Raw genomic sequence first — 19,593 nt, 5'->3', positions numbered from 1 at the left:
TTATGTACAGTGCAGCAAGTTATCTCATCCTTTCCAGCATAAGGGACATTAGCACTAGCTAGTACCCTATCCAGTACTGCTTCAAACTTAGAAGCATTCCAAGCAAATAAAGGTTTAGTTTGCAATTTCCACAATGGTGAAGATGCTGCTTCTGTTTTACACTGTATAAACACATTGTAATCATCAATGTTACATGGAACCCAATGATTTTGCTCAGGCAGTGATTTTATATCTTCACATGCCATAAACTGCACCAAAGATGAGAAATGGGTTAACACATAGTTCATGTTGCCTTGTTGAAGCAATGTTCCACTAAATGTAAAAAGAATTGGTTCCGTTCCATTTTCACCTTTGCTTTCCACTGTTACAGCACAGGCAGGATGTAAGCTCAGACGTTCAATCATTTTTAATTGTTTTATAGAATTCTGACCAATTTCTTAATATACCTTAAATGATTTTCTTTACATATTTTAACAAATGTGTGAACGTAACGTAGGAAGACGCATAATACTTTATTAGGAAACTGTATAAACATAGAGCTTTTAATAGTTTCGTTTATACCTCAAAACTTAGTAAACCTTTATACAAACACGGGAAACACTCACATACCTTTTATTACTTGTATAGAAGAATCGTATCCAAATCCATTACTAACCAAAACTGAAAACCCATATGGTCAGTATAGAATATTTCTATGGTAGAAGCCTAATTTCTTGCCCATAAACATACATAATGCACAGTTAATATGAATAGATATTGCCATAGTATTACTTTTACTACTATTAGATCTGTGGTTACATATTAAAATAATACAAAATTTGCCTCTGTTGATCATTTTTAATTACATTTGCTACGTAATTTTCAGATCACGTGACTAAGCAAACACGTGGTTTTGTTTATTTTGAATTCTCAGTGCACATGTTTTATCGTGAGAATCTACTTATACGTAGTTTGTGTAGAATTCCTTCGAGGAAATATGATTTTAATAGTAGGAGACGGTAACTTTTCATACAGCCTTTCACTGGCACAGAAGTGTACAAACGTCTGCGCAACTTCCTACGAAAGTTATGACTTGTGTCAGCAGAAATACGGAGAAGAAGCGAATAAAAATATGACAGAACTAAAGCGACATGGTGCAATAGTTTTGAACGGAGTTGATGCTACAAAATTACATCAAAACTTGTCCGAGTTTTTGCCCAAAAAATTTGAGAAAATCATTTTTAACTTTCCTCATACTGGTAGAAAAGCAAGCATTCGAAAAAATAGGTAAGAGAAGAATCATAACTTCTTTTCAAATCATTACATTTTAATAAAAACTGCTTTTTCCACTTTTTATTAAAATGGTGTCTTCATTTTTTAACTTCCAGGGAATTATTAAGGAACTTTTTTCTATCTGCGAAAGAAGTTTTGGACCAATGGGGTAAAATTGAAGTTACTTTGTGCTCTGGTCAAGGAGGAACACCTTTTGATACACAGAGGAGGGAAACCTGTAACCATTGGCAGGTAAATTTCATACAATATGTAAATGTTTACTCAAACCTTTAGACACATTCAAATACAACCCCAAAAATATTATTTTGAAATTAATCCCCTCAACAATTATACAAATATGGTAACTTAAAAGCATAACAAGGTGTTGCAGCAGTTGGCATTGCCCCGCTACACTAGGAAAAGTAAGTTACAGTCATTCATTGACTTTTCAAAAATGTGTTTGTTGTAATTAAAAGACATAGCTTCAGTTGTGCTAAATATTTTCATGATCTTTTGAACAGATAGTTGGAATGGCTGCATATGCTGGGTTGGTTTTGAACAGTGTTTCCCATTTTAACCCTGATGATTATACTGGCTACACTTGCACTGGAAGAAGAAATGCAGGAAAAGAATTTGGCATCACTGGTGCTATAACACACACGTTTGTAGCATCTGATGTTTTGCCTGTTTTACATTTTAAGCAAGGTGGGCTAAGCGACAACCATATACAGTTTGTATTTTAATATAAATGTAAGAATTACACATTTTATCACAACTACAATTAAAACGCCTATGTAGTTACTAAATACCTATATCATGTTATGTGTAGTAAACTGATTTTACTTTAATTTGGAAATGTTTTTATATTTTTTATACTAAATTTACATTGTTTCATTATGAAAGAGCAAGTTTAAACAGTTTAGACATATGTGTACTAAACAAAAGAATAATAAAACCAGACTCTCACGACTCCCATAGACCGTTGTGACTTGTTTAAAACACGACAAGGTTATTTAGATATTAAGTGCTAAATTATCCCATCTTACCTCACACCCACAGTACTGTATTGGACCTTGACCCAGTGTATAACGTTTCGTAATAGTAACTTATTGCACTCATCAGATTGGAAGATATATCCCACACAAGCAATTTCCATTCACCATCAAGTAAATTCTGACGACTTACAAAAATTTCCATCCTCAGTTCAAGCAAGATTAAACTTGTTAAGAAACTCCAACTTCCTGGCTCAGAAACAAATTTCCAACACAATAAACAAGAAGTTAAACCTAAATAATGACCTGCCACAAAATGTATTATTTAAAGAAAGAGATACTTTAGTACAATTTAGTAATTTAAAGATTTCAAAATCAAATTACTGTAGTTTAAATTGTGTACAGTATTTCTGCTATGTTGAATCTTCACAATCGTTCATGCAGTTTTGTGATCATCCAAGTTTATTGTGCTTATCTGATGAAATGCAGCTGGGAAGATTCTCTTTTCAATGCGCTGTTTTGAGTCCAGTAGTCAATTCTTTTGACAAACAAGGAATTTTTCAACATGGCTGTTTTCAATACCACTATGTGCTTATGGAAAAATCAAACTTGCAAAGAAATTCTTCGAAAGAGGTCCTTGATGCAATAGCATCCCTATTTCCAAAATCAAATTCTAGATTTTCAAGTGAACAAATCAGTCCGAAACCCAAACCCAAAAATGATGATTTATGTAAAATATTAAAAGAACTGAAATTTTCTGAAAACTTAACAAAAACTATAACTGCAACTTGTAAGCCGCACAATGTAGTAAATTTATTAATTGGGCAAAACCCAAATGGTTCAAAATACGGGTTCGGATTCCAGGTTCACATTTCGGATGGTAATACTTTTACCTCAGTGTCTGTAATTGACATGGACACTTTGTGCTGTATTCTAATACCTGGCCTGGAAACCTTACACACTTCAGTATTATGGTCTCTGAATAAAGAAACACAAAGCAGGATAAAAGCAGCATGTGTTGGAAGTGTAGATTATTCACCATTGTCAACTTTCCCACAAGTCTACTCCTTTCATGTCAGTTTCTGGTTGCCAAATGATGAACAAACATACAAGGGTAAGTTACAATTTGTTATCTACATTTTTTTATCTTTTATGCGTTTATGTAAAACTAACACAAAATAAAAGAATTTGGTGGTTAGTGTCGTGAGAATATAATAGGTATTACTATAAAAAAAATTGTTAATAAATAATACAAGTAACAAATTTTTTATCAATTAAAATTCAAGCCTTTTGGTTTCAGAATATGCTTTACTTTTATAGATTATTATTACCTGACACTTAACGTATGCATGTAAAATCAATTCTCATTTACAAAACAATATTTTTTCAGCAGACAGATCTCACCAAATTTTTACACAACTTGTAGAGGTTTTATGGAATATTTGCGATGGCGCCCTTTATTCTGTCCGTTTAACTGATGTTTACACTCCCACTGCTCCTGTACCACCCCTAGCAACTTTAGAACATGATCATAGTGATACAAGAACAAGCCATTGTTATGAAATTAAGCTTAAATCATATGACTTCAGTTTATCACAATCTGATGCGAACACTGTGGAAAATATTGTGAGAAAAAGTTTACCTGGTTTGATAAATGTGGTCATTAGATAATTATTAAAGAAAAAATATTTTCAGTCTTATTTGTATCATTAAATTTTTACAACCCTTGATTTTATTCACTGCATTTTGTATTGCAAATGTTTTTTAATGGAGTTACTAAATAAAACAGGTGAATCTTTGTCTATGTGGAATTTGATACTTGCAAACTAGAGAGGAAATGTCAGATACTTGTAACATGAGGATTAATGTACAATACCTAAAAAGTAGGAAAAGTAATGACATAGTTACTAATGATCGATTGCGTTACCTTCCTGAATAACTGGATGTAATCTGTCACATTAAAACATAGCACCAGGTCTGATACTCGATATATAGAGAGTATTTTGTCTCTTGCCTAGAGTTCAGTTGGTTTTCAGTCCAAACATTCAGAGATTTTGTTGGATTTTTAAATATTAAACATGGGGGTGAGACAAACCTGGGGCAGGAGATTTGACTTTTTTCTTAGTATCGCGGGTATGACAATTGGTCTTGGAAACATATGGAGATTTCCTTACCTGTGTTACAAGAATGGAGGAGGTATATAAATATATATTATGGACGTAGAATTATTTTACTCTTAATCATTCTAAACATATTTTTACTTTGATAGTTTTTGGCTTTGTTAAAATTAATTACCTTTTATATAACTATTTTATTCCAGTTTCTAAGCCATGCATTACTTAACAAACTAACTAAACAGAGAAATGTGTGATGACTTGGTACAATTCATAGGTAGAACCAGGTGTATAAAAATAAAAATAGGTTGATAAAACAAATTTCTTGAGTCTAACCGTGATCTGATGCCCAAATAGCTGAATAATTCTTGCTGAACTGCAGGCTATTAATTGTTGATTTCTTCAGGTGTATTTCTGATCCCATACATTTTATCTGTGATTGTGATCGGTTTCCCTCTTTTTTTCCTGGAAGCTTCATTTGGTCAATATGTTGGTCAGGGAATGACCAAAGCTTGGTCAATGATTCCTGTGATGAAAGGTAGGTTTGTAGTGTTACAATATATAGATAACATAGGTTGTGATGTCATTTTTAGGTGTGGCACTTGGATTTAGGCCTATTGATATCGTTTTTAAGTGTGGGGTCTGGCACTTGGATTTAGGCCAGTGTTGGCACATAACCACATGTGCTCTTACACTACACAAATGCATAGCTGATTACAGAGTATTTTAAATGTAGAGTAGTTTACATTTGAATCATTTTGTCATTTTATTTGATTAAAGTTTTACTTAAACAAAAAATCAAAGTAGTTTTGGATAATGTTAATTGACACTGCACCAATAAAATTTCAATTTGTTTCTTGATTTTAAGCATATTCATTTTTCACAAAGGCATTGGAATTGCAAACCTTATGATCACCTGGTATTCCAACAGTGTGTATGGAGTAGTGCTTGCCTGGGCATGCCATTACTTCTTTTCTAGCTTCTCTTCTGTTCTTCCATGGACCACCTGTAGTAATACATGGAACACTGACAACTGTGTAGAGTTGGTTCAAACAAGTGTCAATTTGACGGCTCAAAATGTTACAACTCTTGTTGAATCTGGTTCTGATGATTTAGAACTTGTTCTGAAGAGTTCTGTTCCCTCTGCAATTGAATTTTGGGAGTTAGTGCAATATTTTTCATACATTCTTAATTTAGATTCTATATGGGTCCTAGCTCCTAGGGTGGGCACGCCAGGGAACCTGTTATGTAGGCGAGAACTGGCCGACTGGCCCATTACTGCAGTTAAACTGAATAAATAGTATGCTTTATGTTTACATATAATATTTTATTACAGGTAATCGGCTATAACTGAATTGGAATATTAGGGCAAATTTGTAAGTTTTTAGCCACTTAAACAGCAAAAGTAAAAACTACAGTATAATATCCATACTACTTATTAATTTCTTATACCACAGACATCAAGTTCTAGAAAAATCAAGTGGCATTGATTTTTTGGGAGGAATCAGGTGGCAAATATTCTTTTATCTCGTTGGAATTTGGGTTATTGCTTATGTTTGTATATTCAAAGGAATAAAATGGTCAACCAAGGTAGTGTTTACTGTTGTTGCCAGGATATATTATACTTTTTTGTGAATCAGCTTCCTCATATTACCAGCTAAGTAGGTAAGTAAAATGTCGCTTAGCAAAATACTTACGAGAGGAGCTGATTTACAAACAAGGTATTTTTTGTTGAATAAATTATTGAGTAAATGATCATTTCTTTATTCTGGAGGCAGATTTATAAGATATATATATTTGGGTTTTCTGTGCCATAATTCGCCATCCTTACTTTTGAATTACCACATATGTAAATGTGTTGGTGTTTCTGTTAGTGATTTTAGATTATACCAAAAAAAAATTTAAAAAATATATTTGTGACACACATACAATTGTGCCAGCCTTGAGCTTTAAGCTCAATCTTCCCCAATTATGTATTATAATTAACTTACATTTATTAACAGTTCCCCACAAATCTATGTCTTATAGGTTGTGTATGTCACGGCCACATTACCATTGGTCATGCTTCTCGTTGTATTAGTTCGTGGTGTAACACTGGATGGTGCTGCAGAAGGAATAAGATTTTACTTAAGTCCAAATATGACGAGACTAGCTGATGCACAGGTACACACAATACAATCTCATTATTTTAAATGAGATATTGTAATTAAATGTAAAATTTAAATTTTATTTGGTTTTGTATATGGCGTGAAAAAAGTGACTGTTTTGGTTTGTATTTGTATATGGCGTGAAAAAAGTGACTGTTTTGGTTCATATTTATTTTCTCTTGAATTCTCAATCTAACCACAAGTTAAATTATTTTCAGGTTTGGATGGATGCTGTAACACAAGTTTATTACTCATACGGTATTGGTAGTGGTGCTTTAGTGACATTGGCAAGTTATAATAAGTTCAACCACAATGTTTACAGGTTTGTACACATACTTTATGGTTTTATTTCTGTTGTGACTCAGGAAATTACACAATCATGACCACTTGCACATACAAAAACAAAAATCTGTTTCTTTTCTTGAAAATTTTCAAAATATTTTATTACCCATGTAAAATCAAATTTGGTAAATTCTTTATAAACTTTTTAATGATATTGTTTAGAGATTCGATCATGGTCGCTTTGGTAAACAGTGGAACAAGTTTCATATCCGGATTCGCTGTTTTTTCCACCCTTGGATTCATGGCAAAACAGCAGGTAAACACATACCTTCTATCAAATTTATAATGATGTTTTAAGACATTATATATTTAAAGACACTTGCATTTATGTGTAAACATATTCTAATCAAATTCATAAAAAAAAAGCTTAAACAAGTCACATATATGTACAAAACACTTGCATTTATGTGTAAACATTACCTAAAAAATGCATAAGATGTTTTTAACGAGACATAAATGTAAAAACAGAAAACACTTACATGTAAGCATTATAATAGTCATTTTGAAACTTCCCATCTCTCAGAACATTACAATGGATGCTGTAGCAGAATCAGGTCCAGGTCTTGTGTTTATTGTATACCCACAAGCTTTGGCCATGATTCCACATTCTCATTTCTGGAGTGCTCTCTTTTTTCTCATGATTATAGTTCTTGGTTTTGACTGTTTGGTAAGTACAATTATTTATTTTTATTTTATATAAAAATTAATTAATTTACACTGATTTTCCTTTAGTTGGCTATGTTACTTGTTTTACCCTCACATGACAGGAAAATGTCCTCTTTGAAGTCATTAGTTGTTTTTTTACTAATTTGCTACATATTTTTTTTACAGTTTGTATTTCAAGAATGTTTAGTTGTTTCTATCATGGATGTCTTTCCATGGTGGTACAAGAAAAAATGGGGAAGGGAAATCATTCAAGGAATTTTTGCTTTGCTTATTGTTGCTATGGCAACTACAATGGTGACAAAGGTAAAAATCAACACTACACACATTTTTACACCTACAACAACAATTTCTATTAAATGAATAAACATTTCAACACAGGATTTATCCATTGTATGTGTTGGTCCACTTTTTAACCTACTACTTGTGTTAAGATTTTACCCCAAGACTGGCTTGGACAATTACCATAATCACGCTTACTGTCTTGAATGAAAGAATGTAACTTACTTTATCCTCGCGTGGCCGGAAAACGAGTTGTTATAACACGGGTGTTAATACACCTCGTGCCAGCTTACGATTTACCTGAATGTTACTTTGTGGGTAATTATTGTTTGGGTGATTTTTTTTTTTTGTGGATGACTATTTGGGTCTTGCAATGTTATAATCCTGATTACAATAGTTCTGTTACATTTATATGATTTAATTCGCTACTCTGCTACCTGTATTGTTTCCCCAGGGTGGTATTTATGTTTTTGTTCTCATGGTTGACTATGCCAGTGGTGGGTGGTGTCTGTTTTTTATCGGTACATGCGAATTTATTGGCCTTGCATGGGTATATGGAGCAGATAAGTATTACGAACATGTCACTGACATGCTGAGCAACTTCAAAGCTCCTTGGATCAAATATTGTTGGAAGTTTTTTGGCCCTGGTGCTTCTATGGTGAGGTCAATATTCATATAAGCTTTGACTTAATGTAATATATGGCAAACTGCATATTTTACTGTGTGGTAATATGAAATACTGTTCGGACCTAAACAAATTTAAGTAGCGGTTAAATTTGCGGTTTATGAAACTCATTTTTTTCAAAAGCTGTTTCATATTTTGAAACTTTGATGGTACGTTTAGATCACATTTGAGCATATCTTATCTATCAATACACAAATTTTGATTTTTCATTGGTATGAACCTTTGTATTAAATATTGAATAAACTCATTTTAGCACCAATGTTGTTTTCTATAGAGTATCCTTATATACTGGTTGACACTGTATAAACCTCTGACGTACAAGTCATACACATACCCACTGTGGGCACAAGTGCTTGGTTGGTGTCTTGGATTAAGTTCATGTTTATGGATTCCTTTCATTGGAATACTTAGATTTGTTCAATCAAATGGCAGCTTAAGTCAGGTCAGTTTTCAAAAAACCCTACTTACTTTAATAAATTTGTCCTACTTGGGCTGTGTTCATATAGTACTCTGTGCGTTTACGCCTGATGCTACTTGAAGTATGAAGTCTTCTTTTCATAGTTTTGTTTGGGCAACGGTAAATGGACCTAGTTTGCCTTAATCACAAGCCCATGGGTCATGGCATGCCACACCATAGGGCATAGGACCTAACCCATATAGAATAAAATTTTATTACCTTTATTGATTACCATTTATTTGGTCTCTATCTAAAAAGTACCCCCAAGAGTTTACCCACAAAGTTACATATGTGGTAACTCGTAAACTAGCACGAGGTGTGTGAAACAGACTACCCATGTTATAATGACTGTTGCTATCCCAACACAAGAATAAATAAGTTACATCCATTTATAATACAGAGATGCACATGGACTTTGGCTTCTAAATTGAACAGACAACCAGAAGATTCAAAGCTTTGTGTTATAAAACTATCAGTTCATGATAAAATAGCAGAAGAAAAAATGACTGAACAATTATAGTACTGTGAAATTAGTTGGTAAATGATTTGAAATGTAAATCGAGAAAATAAATTTGTGCGACCTTATTCTGTTTTGTGTCATGTGTTGTATTGTTTTGGAGAATTGTTCAGTGTAAACTCGATACTCTTGGATAACAAGAGTTTATCAGAACTTTAATGGCATCATAATGAATATTCAACCATATTCGTCATTCGTTTACAAACACTTATCGTCAAAACAGGCATAAAAGTGGTTTGAATCACATATTTGCCCAGCAAACACAATAGTAACCGGGTGATTCCCCTTTTATTTTACCATTGAAAACTTTAAACCGTTCCGCATTTGAAACGAACAAGATTACAAGACTAATATAGAATGAACGAAATTCTTAACATTCTTAAGTAATTTATCATTGTAGGAATGTAATTTAAAGCCATACCTCCGCGTTGGTGGTATAATGCCCTTCTCTTTTCGGTGCGCCGTCTGGAATGTTCTTCTTTGTTCTCTGGTCACATGGCGACTTGCGCCATCGCACTTTACCGATAGGGGAAAACCTTAAATTGTTCGCCGGGACAGAAAGTATGTTTTAAACCAGGTGTTTACTGGTATATGAGTCACATCTACACTGAGTTATATAGCAGACGCAATATTCAAAATGAACGGAAAATTTGTTTTAGTCTTATTCTTCTTACTGGAAATATGGTGTACTGCAGAATCGACACCAATCGGTAAACACGGCGGTTCAAGCGAGAATAAACCGGTTTCCAGCGAGGCACGAGAACGGAACAACGATCGCAAGACAGCAAGAATCAGGGCCCAAGTCAGTAGGGCGATTGGAGAAATGAAAGCAAATGAATATCGGTGCCCGATAGGCCAATACTGGGCGACCACTGGTAGCTGCGAAGACTGCGTCGAACTATGTACAGTTTACAATCAAAAGATGTGTGAAATAGAATGCCCAGGTAAGGATGTATATATGACTTGATACGTGCTACAGCTACAATATAAGTAATGTTTAAAAGCAGCTGTACGTCCAATGTTTCTGTATAGCTGTGTACTTAGTGTATTTACCTGTGTATTTTAATGTGTGCTATATGTACTTATCGCTTAATTTTATTTACAGTGACATACGTTGAATACGTTTCTGGATTGAATAAGATGAAGGAGGATATCACAGCTTCAAAATTATACGACAAAGTCAGCGTTAAACACGACAATGCTCTTATCATATCAGGGGCATGCATGAGCACACTGATTCTCGCAACTGTCATTCTGGTTGTGTTGGCATTTGTGAAGCTGCGTACCTTGCACAAGCAAACGCAGGCCCTACTGAATGAAAATGAATCCCTAAATGAAAAACTATTCAAACTTAACAGTAAAGTAGAATTACTGTCTCCGCCAAACTACAGCTCGAATACAAACACATTGCGTTCAGATAGCACAGGAATGCAGGGAAGTCTTCCAGATAAGGGCAAAAACAACGAGTCAGAACAACACCCATTAATTCGAACTGTCCCGACGTTCAACGCCGTTCCCCCGGAAGAAGGTTGCGAACACTACACCCCGGGCGTCGGATCGCACTCGGCGGGGATTTCGGCATCGAAGTTCCGCCGAAATGGAAGCATGGGGACGGTGTACCAGGACGTACAGGAAAATCGTGTTAACACCAAGCCAAGCCCAGTTTAAACGGATTTGGTTTCTTGGATCGACTAAGCATAAGACTTGAACAAAAGTTAACAAGGTGGACAACACTTTTGCAGAACAAAAATACTACAAGAACAACTATAAGTTTCCTTTCATGTTGTTTTCTTTTCCTGTAAAACCATATTTAAATAAATGTGTCGCCATCTTTTGAAACATGTCGCAATCTTTGTTTAACACACTTAAAACAGCCATTCCATACGGTGGTTTTACTCCCTGCAAAATGGCCAAATTAATCCTAAATTTCACATGTGCGTTTCCCAAAAGTGCCCCTGCGAATCTAAAATACCATTAGTAGTATTCAAAATAGGATCAGGAAATTGAACTGCTTACGGTATCCAATTTTACCAACAGTAAAATATATGCATCATGTATAAGTTCAGATTTGCAGTATAGGACATATAGTAAGGTGGGGGAGACGGGACATCTTTAGCAGCATCTAATATAGTAGGGGGGGGGGATAAGACACCTTTAGCACACACTATCCAAATATCCCGATCGTGTTTTAAACAATTAACAACGGTCTAATTCTTTAAATGTGGTTTGTTTACTACCAAATGGGTCAAGAAGATATAATGAAAGATGTCCCATTTCCCCCCACCCTAGGTAATAGTATGGTGCTCCAGTATGTCGAGGTGTGTCACCACTAGATAGTGGTAAAGAGTATCTAAACAAACTCGCAGCTGTTTACTAGAATTTGCGAAATGTTTGAACAAGTGTAATATATGGGCCTAGCTTTTAAAACATTGTCGGCGATAACAACCACTATTTCGACATACTCTGTGAAATTACATCACAGCATGCCATGCCAACTAATAACCCCTGGTGATAAAGCATGCGAAAACCTGGTGAATACCCTTGAATATTTGCCGGTAGATTCCCTTAATTTGGCAAGGGGATTAACAAGTTTACCATATGCCGGTGTCCTGTATAATTTGATTCGGGAATGTTATTTGGTGCTATTGTGCGTACATCACAATGATACTACGCATGCGCAGAAGGTCGAACTAAATATTATACGGTACGCATTAAATTTGGTATCGAAACGGATGAGGGGAACAATATTGTTAACTACACTTTTGCACCATTCTAAAAACACATTTACCATTTACACCGTTTGTGCCGCTATGGCGGATTACGTCATTATTTACGTCATCGCGATATCGAGCTGTGTGGATAATTGTAAGTAATAAACAGCAATATATGAAAGTTGGCATTTTTTTACAAAAATAATTGTTAATACATAACAATGATCTATACACACATACACAAATATATTAAAAAAAGAATCCGTTCGATTTACTTTTCCGCAGTTTAACGCGAGCGAATTTCGAATCGTACCGCCGGGGGATTCCCCTAAAATTATTCGGGTATATACCTTGTGTTTGCTCAGTATGAGTCATTCGAAAGGAAATATAACAGAATGTTGAGTGGAAGCAGTCTTTTTAACGTTGTAATTGTCGTACTTGTATTGGTATTGACAAACTCTGTCGTAGCTTTAGCCGTCCCAGTTGGAAATGCAAGTTTAAACAAGACAGAAGTTTTGGGCAACGACATAAATCGGGTGTACAGTGAATTTGGGAGAAGCAAAAAGGATAATTTACTTATCGGTGAACTTTCGAAAATGAGGTCAACATGGAGGTTGAATAACTACAAGTGTGAAGTGGGTCAGTACTTTGCAGATACTGGTGAATGTGAAGATTGTAGAGATCTCTGTCTGTACTACAATAAGCGGATGTGTGAAATCGAATGCCCAGGTAAGAATTCGAAATTATTTAATTGTGTCGAAAAATAAATTAATATATATTTGTTCTCCTTGTTAGCAATTAACAACGGCTATGAGAGTTGTGAGCATACGGTTTTATAATTCTTTGAATGTTCTTTGTTTATTACCAAATGGGAAGAGAAAATAGAATGAAAAAGTGTCCCATCTACCCCTTCCCTACTATAATAGGGGGTAAGTTGGTATATGTTTTCATTCAGTCTTCTCGTCCTATTTAGTAGTAAACAAAGAATACTTACTAAATTGTGTATGGAATTACGTTATACTAACAAGCTTAAATATTTGCAGCCACATTCACCCAAATATTTGTTGTGCAAGAAATGTCAAACGATTACGAATCAACGAAAAATACATTTATTATTATTGCCGTAATCTTTGGAGCCATAATCTTATTTCTCGCGGGAGCTGGTTTTGTGATGTGGAAAAAATCACGCCGACAATACAAGATAACTCAAGAAATGGACACAGTGGAAACCGGTGTTTCCGATATAAAAGAAGAAATTCCTGGCGACCCGCCTAAGTACACTACACCAGCACCGAACACTCCAGAAACCTCGCACGATCAGCAAGACGATGCGGGCAGTCTTCCAGATAAATCAGATGAAACAAGCTCACTGTTAAATGAGGAACAAGCAGCCACAAGCGAGCCGCCGATAATCAGACAGCCAACCGTAAGCCCCAATCCTTATTACACACAGATACCACCTACTGTGCAAGATAACCATTCAGCAGACAAAAATATGTTGGGTCCGGATAACAGAGACGATGATCACTTCCAGAGCGTAAACTAAACACCGCAACAGCAGATGATGATAACACGGGCTCATTGAACAAAGGTAACCATACCAACAATAAGAAGGGCAAAAGGATCAAACTTTTTAAAAAAATAACAGTTTAAAACTGAAATCTTGAACAAATACTTGTTAGATCATTATGTAGATACGTTTATTGCTTTATAATGTAACTTTGCATGTTTAAATTGGAACTGCTTCGCGCAATGTAAGCAGTCGATGCTTTTCAATGCTTGTATCGCCATTTGCTTTATTTTGTTCGCCGACCATAAGATAAGAAATCCCTTTTATAGTTACTGCATAACTTGAACCACTTTATTGTGTATTCAGTAAAAAGTTATGTAAAATCTAACATGGGAAATCTGGTCGCCCAAGCTTTGCTAAACCCATGCTTAACGCCGCGAAAAGGTTGAGAAGCACTTTTGTAAATTGAAAATGAAGCTTTTTTTGTATGCTTGTAGGACAAAAAAGTTATGACAAATGTATGTGCTCAAAGTTCTCTCAAGCAGTGTTTATCTCCCTTTAGCATATATAAATGCTTGAATAAAATTAAAAAAGCACAAAATTGACTTTTTGTTTTCATTGAGGATTTTAGCTATAATACGCAGCGTTTGATTTTGCTAAAATAAAAATAGGGAAGTTCCGTATGTGTCTGCTTTGAACAGAATTATGATGCAACGTTTACTTTACAGTATTGTGGTAACCAATATTACACTCTGATCGCTGCCGACCAAACACCGGTGCCTTTACCCGGGCATTTCCCTTAAACTGGCCACGGGAATAGAATGCTTAACAACGGTTAACAGGCACTTTTTATGCGCTTAGTAAATATTATTTACGAATTATTGCCTTACAAAACGTTCTGCACCAAACTATAATATACTGTGGGGTAAGATGGGATACTTTCAGCACCTATAACCTATATTTTTTCATCGTGTTTTGAACAAATAAAAACTTTTTTAAAGTCGTGAGGTTGCGGGTATATATTTCTGTAAATATTCTTCGTTTACCACCAAATGAGACGACAAAATAAAATAAAAACATGTCCCACCTTACCCAACCCTACTATATTTTAAATTAAACAATTTGAAAAATAGAATAATTTAAACGTGGACGTGCAGTAAACCAAACAAATTCCAGAAACTCGTTAGATTATATAGCTTACAATAAATATCCTACGACTTGTGATAGTGTTTTCGTGGTGTAACACACAGAAGTTGCGACACGCCTAAAAGAGGAACTGTTTTGCCGTCGATGGTACACAAAGACAACAAACACTGACTGTATTATCGGAAATCGCTTTTCGTATAACTAACTGATGTAATAAATTAAACAAGATTTTGATGTATTTTTGAACTTTGGTCTGTTTTATATTGACAAAAGGTTGGACACAAGATAAGCTTTCAGAAAGAAATTTAGACATAGATTTAAAAATTGCGCAATAACAACATCTGGAAAGTTTCTTCAAAGTTTAAATTAAAAGTACGTGTGCAACTGATAATGACGTAATTGCTTCAGTGACACACATTGAATTGGTGTGTTTAACAAGTTATACCGTATAGTACTGGGGGTAAGACGGGACACCTTCGGCGCATAATATTCTATATTTTATGATCGTGTTTTAAACAATTATTAACGGTTTTTCAGATTTAGAAAAGTGCGATTATATAACGCTGTAAATAATCTATGTTTACGACCAAATAGGAGCAGAAAAGACATTGAAATCTGTCCCGCCCTTCCCCACTTTACCATATCTAAATAGGTGTTGTGCAGTGTGACTATTGCCATCAAAAGTATTTCGAACGATTAATTTGGAGCAATTACAACCACGCTTACAAGCCAACAAATTACATCTGTTGTGTGGAATTGCCGTTCCAAGTTGCATCGTCGTCATCTTTATCTGCCATGTCACTAAGTCGATGCATTTTCCCTTCACGGGTTACTGATTTTCCAGGTACGTTTCGTCTCCTAACACCGGGCGTGTCGCTTCCAGGTCTGCGATCAAGATGCAAGATACAACAACTGGTGTACCAATTACATAGAATTGGTCACCTAATAACATACCATTTTTCATCTTTGAAAACAATAGCAAAGTGTGATTTTTTAATCACATTATTGAAACAACCAAGAAATAGGAATTAACGGAAAAACGACAGTAGTGAAAACACGGCATGGATAAAGATGTGGGAAAGAGCGTGAACCAAAATAAATGTAAAATGACACTGTTTGATTTTCATGTGGTTTTACTGCTATGTCCTTCACGTGGTGGAAAACAACAGTTGATAAAACTCGAGTTTTCTGTTTCATACACCTCGTGCCCGCTTACGAGTTACCACATTTGTAACTTTGTGGATGATCTTGCATAAGGACACATACGGCAAAAATCGCATTCGTAACCTTTGTGCTAGATGCAGTCGCGCTAACCGTATATTATATGTATAGTAGGGTGGGGGTGGGGCATGATGGGACACCTTGAGTACAAAATATTTAAGTATCCTGATCGTGTTTTAAACAACTAACAACGGTCTATGGGAGTCCTGAAGATACAGTTTTATAATTCCTTGAATTTTCTTTATTTACTAACAAAGGGGGCGAGAAAATAGAATGAAAAGGTGTCCCATCTTCCCCCAACCTACTATATTATTATAAATATATTAATTACGTGGCCAGCGCTTTACACTGTTGTCTTACAGTGCCAGACATAGGCCCATTGTTACATCATAAATAAAACTTAACATGTCGAAATTTTGGTACAAAACGTAGTTAGTTCCTCTTTTTGTATACCACAAGCGTGGTGTTAACCAGGTAAACCCCCTAAAACTGCCTGTGACGTAACAGCCCGAGAACAATGTCTGGTATTGTTGCGTCATCATAGCAACGGTTAAGTTCCTTAACAACGACTGGCTTTAACTTATTTAAACAAACAAACAAACGTAAGGATATCACCACCAGTACCAGTGTTAAGGGAAATTAGCGCATTTTAAACAGAAAATATTTACCTGAAAAGTTACTGGTATAAGTTGTATTCACATGATTTTTTTTGTTTTCAATGTTGTTTGAACGTTTTTTTCACGTCTAATTATTGTTGTTTTTATCATTTTCTCGGTTAAAACTGTTATTTCAGTCACTACGTTGAAGAAAAAAACGACATGTTTATGTCTTAAACGATCATATCAACCAGCGCATTTTTAATATATAAGGGTGGGGGAAGATGGGACACCTTCCCATTCTATTTTCTCTTCCCATTTGGTAGTAAACAAAAACCATTCAAGGAATTATAAAACCGTATCCTTACGAATCCCATAGACCGTTGTTAATTGTTTTAAATACGATCAGGATATTTTAATACTATGTGCAAAAGGTGTCCCATCTTACCCCACAGATCTATATAACATTTTTTTTCTTCTTATTCTAGAATTTTTTATAATTATAAGATTTCTTACCTCACACTATCGTATCTACCAGAACCCAATGAATTATCTGTGTTTGTAGCATTTTGATTGCCACCGAAAATTGCCGACCATACGTAAGCCAGTAGTTTGAATGGCAGGGATAAGAACATAACAATGAACGTGTAGATTTGAATAAAGAAGCTGCTATCTTGACGGGCATGAACTTGCTGAAAAGAGAGTGTGAACATTATGATAGATGATCTTCTACATTTATTAAACATTTCGAGGTATTTCTGTCAAAGCAACCATATGCACATTAATCGTCCACCGCTATGGCACAGTTGGTTACCGTGCATGCCTCTAACCCAGAGGTTAGGAGTACAAGACTCACTGTGGGGACTTTTGTGGGTGTATGTGTCTTTGGGCAAGACATATAACGGCAATTGTTCCAACCCAGTGGTCTCTAATGGTTGTCCTAACTTACAGAAAAACAGTTCCCAGAATGTTACATACTTGGTAACTCGTAAGCTGGCATGAGGTGTATAAAACACAACACACGAGTAATAACAGCTGTTGTTTTCCAGCAACACGAATAAATCAATCACATCCACACTTATATTCTAAAATATAAAAAATAGAAATAAAAAAATAGGTAAAAAAAATAAATTACCTTATTCGCGACTGGTTGAATAGACAATGACGCGCTTGGGGTCAAACCAAGGTCACCGAGAGATTGACCTTCTTCCTCTGAGGTAAATACCCGCCGGGGAATCCCGATAGCTAGTCGAAAATTCCCTGGAAGTATGACCGGCTGTTCTCGCAAGTCCTCAATTGCCTCACCTAGTGTTCGTTCCCGAGGATAGTTACGAGTGATGGATGACCCATTCGGGAATCGAAACTGGGGGGGAGATAAAGGACCAGTTTAAGTCTTTAATAGAAAATATTTTGGTATTTTTATGTGTTTGCATACAGACATCCATGTATTAATACAATAATTTCAAACAAAATTTGCCAATAACAATACACTTTCTTTCAATAATACAACACACTTTTAATACATCACCAGTTACCTGTATTCTTGCTATTTTTTCCCTTTCCTTCATTTTTTCCTCCTCCTCTTGAGTCATTTTCACCTCCCTCTGTTTCTTTCTATTCTCTTCCTCTCTCGTTTTTTCCTCCTTCTCTTGTTGGAACCTGGAAGCTCTCTCAAGACGATCCTGAGCAAGTTGTTCTCGAACTTTTCGTCGTGCTTCACTGAAATCAATATAAAGATCATAAAAATCTCAACAAAACTAAAAAAGTTATTAATCATAAAATATATTTAAGGTGAAGTCCTGTTAAAAAACTAAAGAAGGTTTAATAAAATTCACATTTCATTCAATAGCATCCAATTTACTTTTGCCTGGTAACAAAAGCAGCAGAACAAACTACCTCAGTTTAATTAAGGGGAAAAAACTACAAAAGAGTGTAAATCAAAATAAACCTATCACATGTTATTTTTATTATCATTTAAAAATATTCTCTTTTGAAAAAAAACAAACTAGACCTAACACCAACATTTCCATTTGTTTATCTTTCTTTCTTTCCTCAATTTCTTTCATCATTTTTATTTTCTGCTGTTGCTCCCGCATTGATAAAACATCCTTTCCAAGTCTCCTCCGCTCAATTTCTTTATTCCTCTCCTCCTGAAACATGGATCACATTTTTATAAAATTTAAAAACAATATACAAAAAAATGTAAAATGTAGCCTCTTTGTTAAATAAAAAAAATTTTTTAGTTTAAAAAATACAACTTTGGTTCAAATAAAATGTTTAGGCTATTAGAAACTAGTCTTAGTATGTGGCATGCACTATTGGGTCAACACTGTCCCAAATCACAGATTCCACGTGTGTTATAAGACTTACCACCATAGAATACTAGAATAAAAACTAATCTTAGTTTACTAAAATAATTAAAGTCAGTGTCATTCAATTTACTAAAGCAGATCTTTAGTTTTCCCATTTTTGAGATTTTTTAACTCATGTCCTCATGCCATAATACAACTAAAAAACATGAAATTGACTTCCTTAATTATATGATCTTTACTTATTTTAAGATCAAAATTGAATAATATTTATTCCGAACCTCTTCTGCTTGTTTCGCTTTCTCCAACCTCCGTTGCTGAATCTTCTCTTGCAACTTCCGGACTTTTTCTTCTTTCTCCTCTTCTGTCTCCTCTGTTTCTCCTGGAGCAGACACAACTTCACTGCAAAATATATATTTAAAGATTTTTGAATGCAATTAGACTCAATAAACCACAGGTTTTACAACTTTATATAAAGGCTTGGTAAATTAATGAGGCCTACCAATTCTATACCTTTGATAGAAATCTAATTCAGTTAAAAACATGATTAATGGGAGAATTGGTACAAAAATATCTTAAACACTGTGTTAAGTAGTGTAACTTTGTAAGGAATAACCTTTGTTGAGATTCTGTCTTTTCTGTAAACGTAT

General features: G+C 34.9%; 6 protein-coding genes and 1 long non-coding RNA gene across 9 annotated transcripts in view; 3 read left to right on the top strand and 4 right to left on the bottom strand.

Annotated features, from left to right (window-relative positions):
• Window positions 1-517, bottom strand: part of LOC113474248 — a 1,545-nt gene extending 1,028 nt beyond the window's left edge. Inside the window, exon 1 of the mRNA XM_026834588.1 lies at window positions 5-517. Coding sequence (XP_026690389.1) covers window positions 5-404 — 400 coding nt within the window. The 5' untranslated portion in view covers window positions 405-517. The remainder of the gene's footprint in view (window positions 1-4) is intronic.
• LOC100181091 (probable ATP-dependent RNA helicase DDX31) overlaps window positions 1-675 on the bottom strand; it is a 6,207-nt gene extending 5,532 nt beyond the window's left edge. The window contains exon 1 of the mRNA XM_002127431.4: window positions 610-675. The gene's annotated coding sequence lies outside the window, so the exon portion shown is untranslated. The remainder of the gene's footprint in view (window positions 1-609) is intronic.
• A 122-nt stretch (window positions 676-797) lies between these two features.
• Window positions 798-4,042, top strand: LOC104265727. Of its 2 annotated transcripts, none has more exons than XM_026834583.1 (5): window positions 798-1,266; window positions 1,368-1,503; window positions 1,773-1,956; window positions 2,374-3,357; window positions 3,637-4,042. In XM_026834583.1, the coding sequence occupies exons 1-5, from the start codon at window positions 977-979 to the stop codon at window positions 3,912-3,914; spliced, it is 1,872 nt and encodes a 623-aa protein (XP_026690384.1). In that variant the 5' UTR covers window positions 798-976; the 3' UTR covers window positions 3,915-4,042. The 2 variants fall into 2 exon arrangements, with proteins under 2 accessions (XP_026690384.1, XP_026690382.1); XM_026834581.1 differs by having other exon boundaries at window positions 806-1,266; window positions 3,634-4,042.
• LOC113474249 lies at window positions 3,966-9,959 on the bottom strand. Of its 2 annotated transcripts, none has more exons than XR_003395916.1 (6): window positions 9,872-9,959; window positions 7,326-7,506; window positions 6,349-6,461; window positions 5,263-5,500; window positions 4,694-4,883; window positions 3,966-4,417 (listed from the first exon to the last, which is right to left on the bottom strand). It is a non-coding gene; the product is annotated as an uncharacterized LOC113474249 (long non-coding RNA). The 2 variants fall into 2 exon arrangements; XR_003395917.1 differs by lacking the exon at window positions 9,872-9,959 and adding an exon at window positions 8,945-9,037 and having other exon boundaries at window positions 4,311-4,417; window positions 5,274-5,500.
• LOC100185003 (sodium- and chloride-dependent GABA transporter 2-like) lies at window positions 4,298-11,289 on the top strand. Its single transcript, XM_018811865.2, has 13 exons — window positions 4,298-4,439; window positions 4,764-4,895; window positions 5,246-5,519; window positions 5,815-5,947; window positions 6,386-6,520; window positions 6,723-6,826; window positions 7,009-7,102; window positions 7,370-7,513; window positions 7,678-7,815; window positions 8,246-8,449; window positions 8,751-8,918; window positions 9,334-10,394; window positions 10,556-11,289. The coding sequence occupies exons 1-12, from the start codon at window positions 4,322-4,324 to the stop codon at window positions 9,451-9,453; spliced, it is 1,764 nt and encodes a 587-aa protein (XP_018667410.1). The 5' UTR covers window positions 4,298-4,321; the 3' UTR covers window positions 9,454-10,394; window positions 10,556-11,289.
• A 1,226-nt stretch (window positions 11,290-12,515) lies between these two features.
• On the top strand, window positions 12,516-14,276 carry LOC100187392. The gene is made up of 2 exons (XM_002127318.4): window positions 12,516-12,890; window positions 13,205-14,276. Exons 1-2 carry the CDS (start codon window positions 12,557-12,559, stop codon window positions 13,705-13,707), a joined length of 837 nt encoding a protein of 278 aa, XP_002127354.1. The 5' UTR covers window positions 12,516-12,556; the 3' UTR covers window positions 13,708-14,276.
• A 759-nt stretch (window positions 14,277-15,035) lies between these two features.
• LOC101242599 (UBX domain-containing protein 4) overlaps window positions 15,036-19,593 on the bottom strand; it is a gene marked incomplete at its 5' end in the record, with an annotated part of 7,672 nt that continues 3,114 nt past the window's right edge. The window contains 5 exon segments of the mRNA XM_026834580.1: window positions 15,036-15,702; window positions 17,151-17,326; window positions 17,770-17,997; window positions 18,170-18,353; window positions 18,657-18,784. Coding sequence (XP_026690381.1) covers window positions 15,555-15,702; window positions 17,151-17,326; window positions 17,770-17,997; window positions 18,170-18,353; window positions 18,657-18,784 — 864 coding nt within the window.

This window comes from Ciona intestinalis, chromosome 5, assembly GCF_000224145.3.
Source record: "Ciona intestinalis chromosome 5, KH, whole genome shotgun sequence".
Taxonomy (NCBI): domain Eukaryota; kingdom Metazoa; phylum Chordata; class Ascidiacea; order Phlebobranchia; family Cionidae; genus Ciona; species Ciona intestinalis.
The sequence above is the reverse complement of the archived record's forward strand: the minus strand, read 5'-3'. Positions and strand labels throughout refer to the sequence as shown.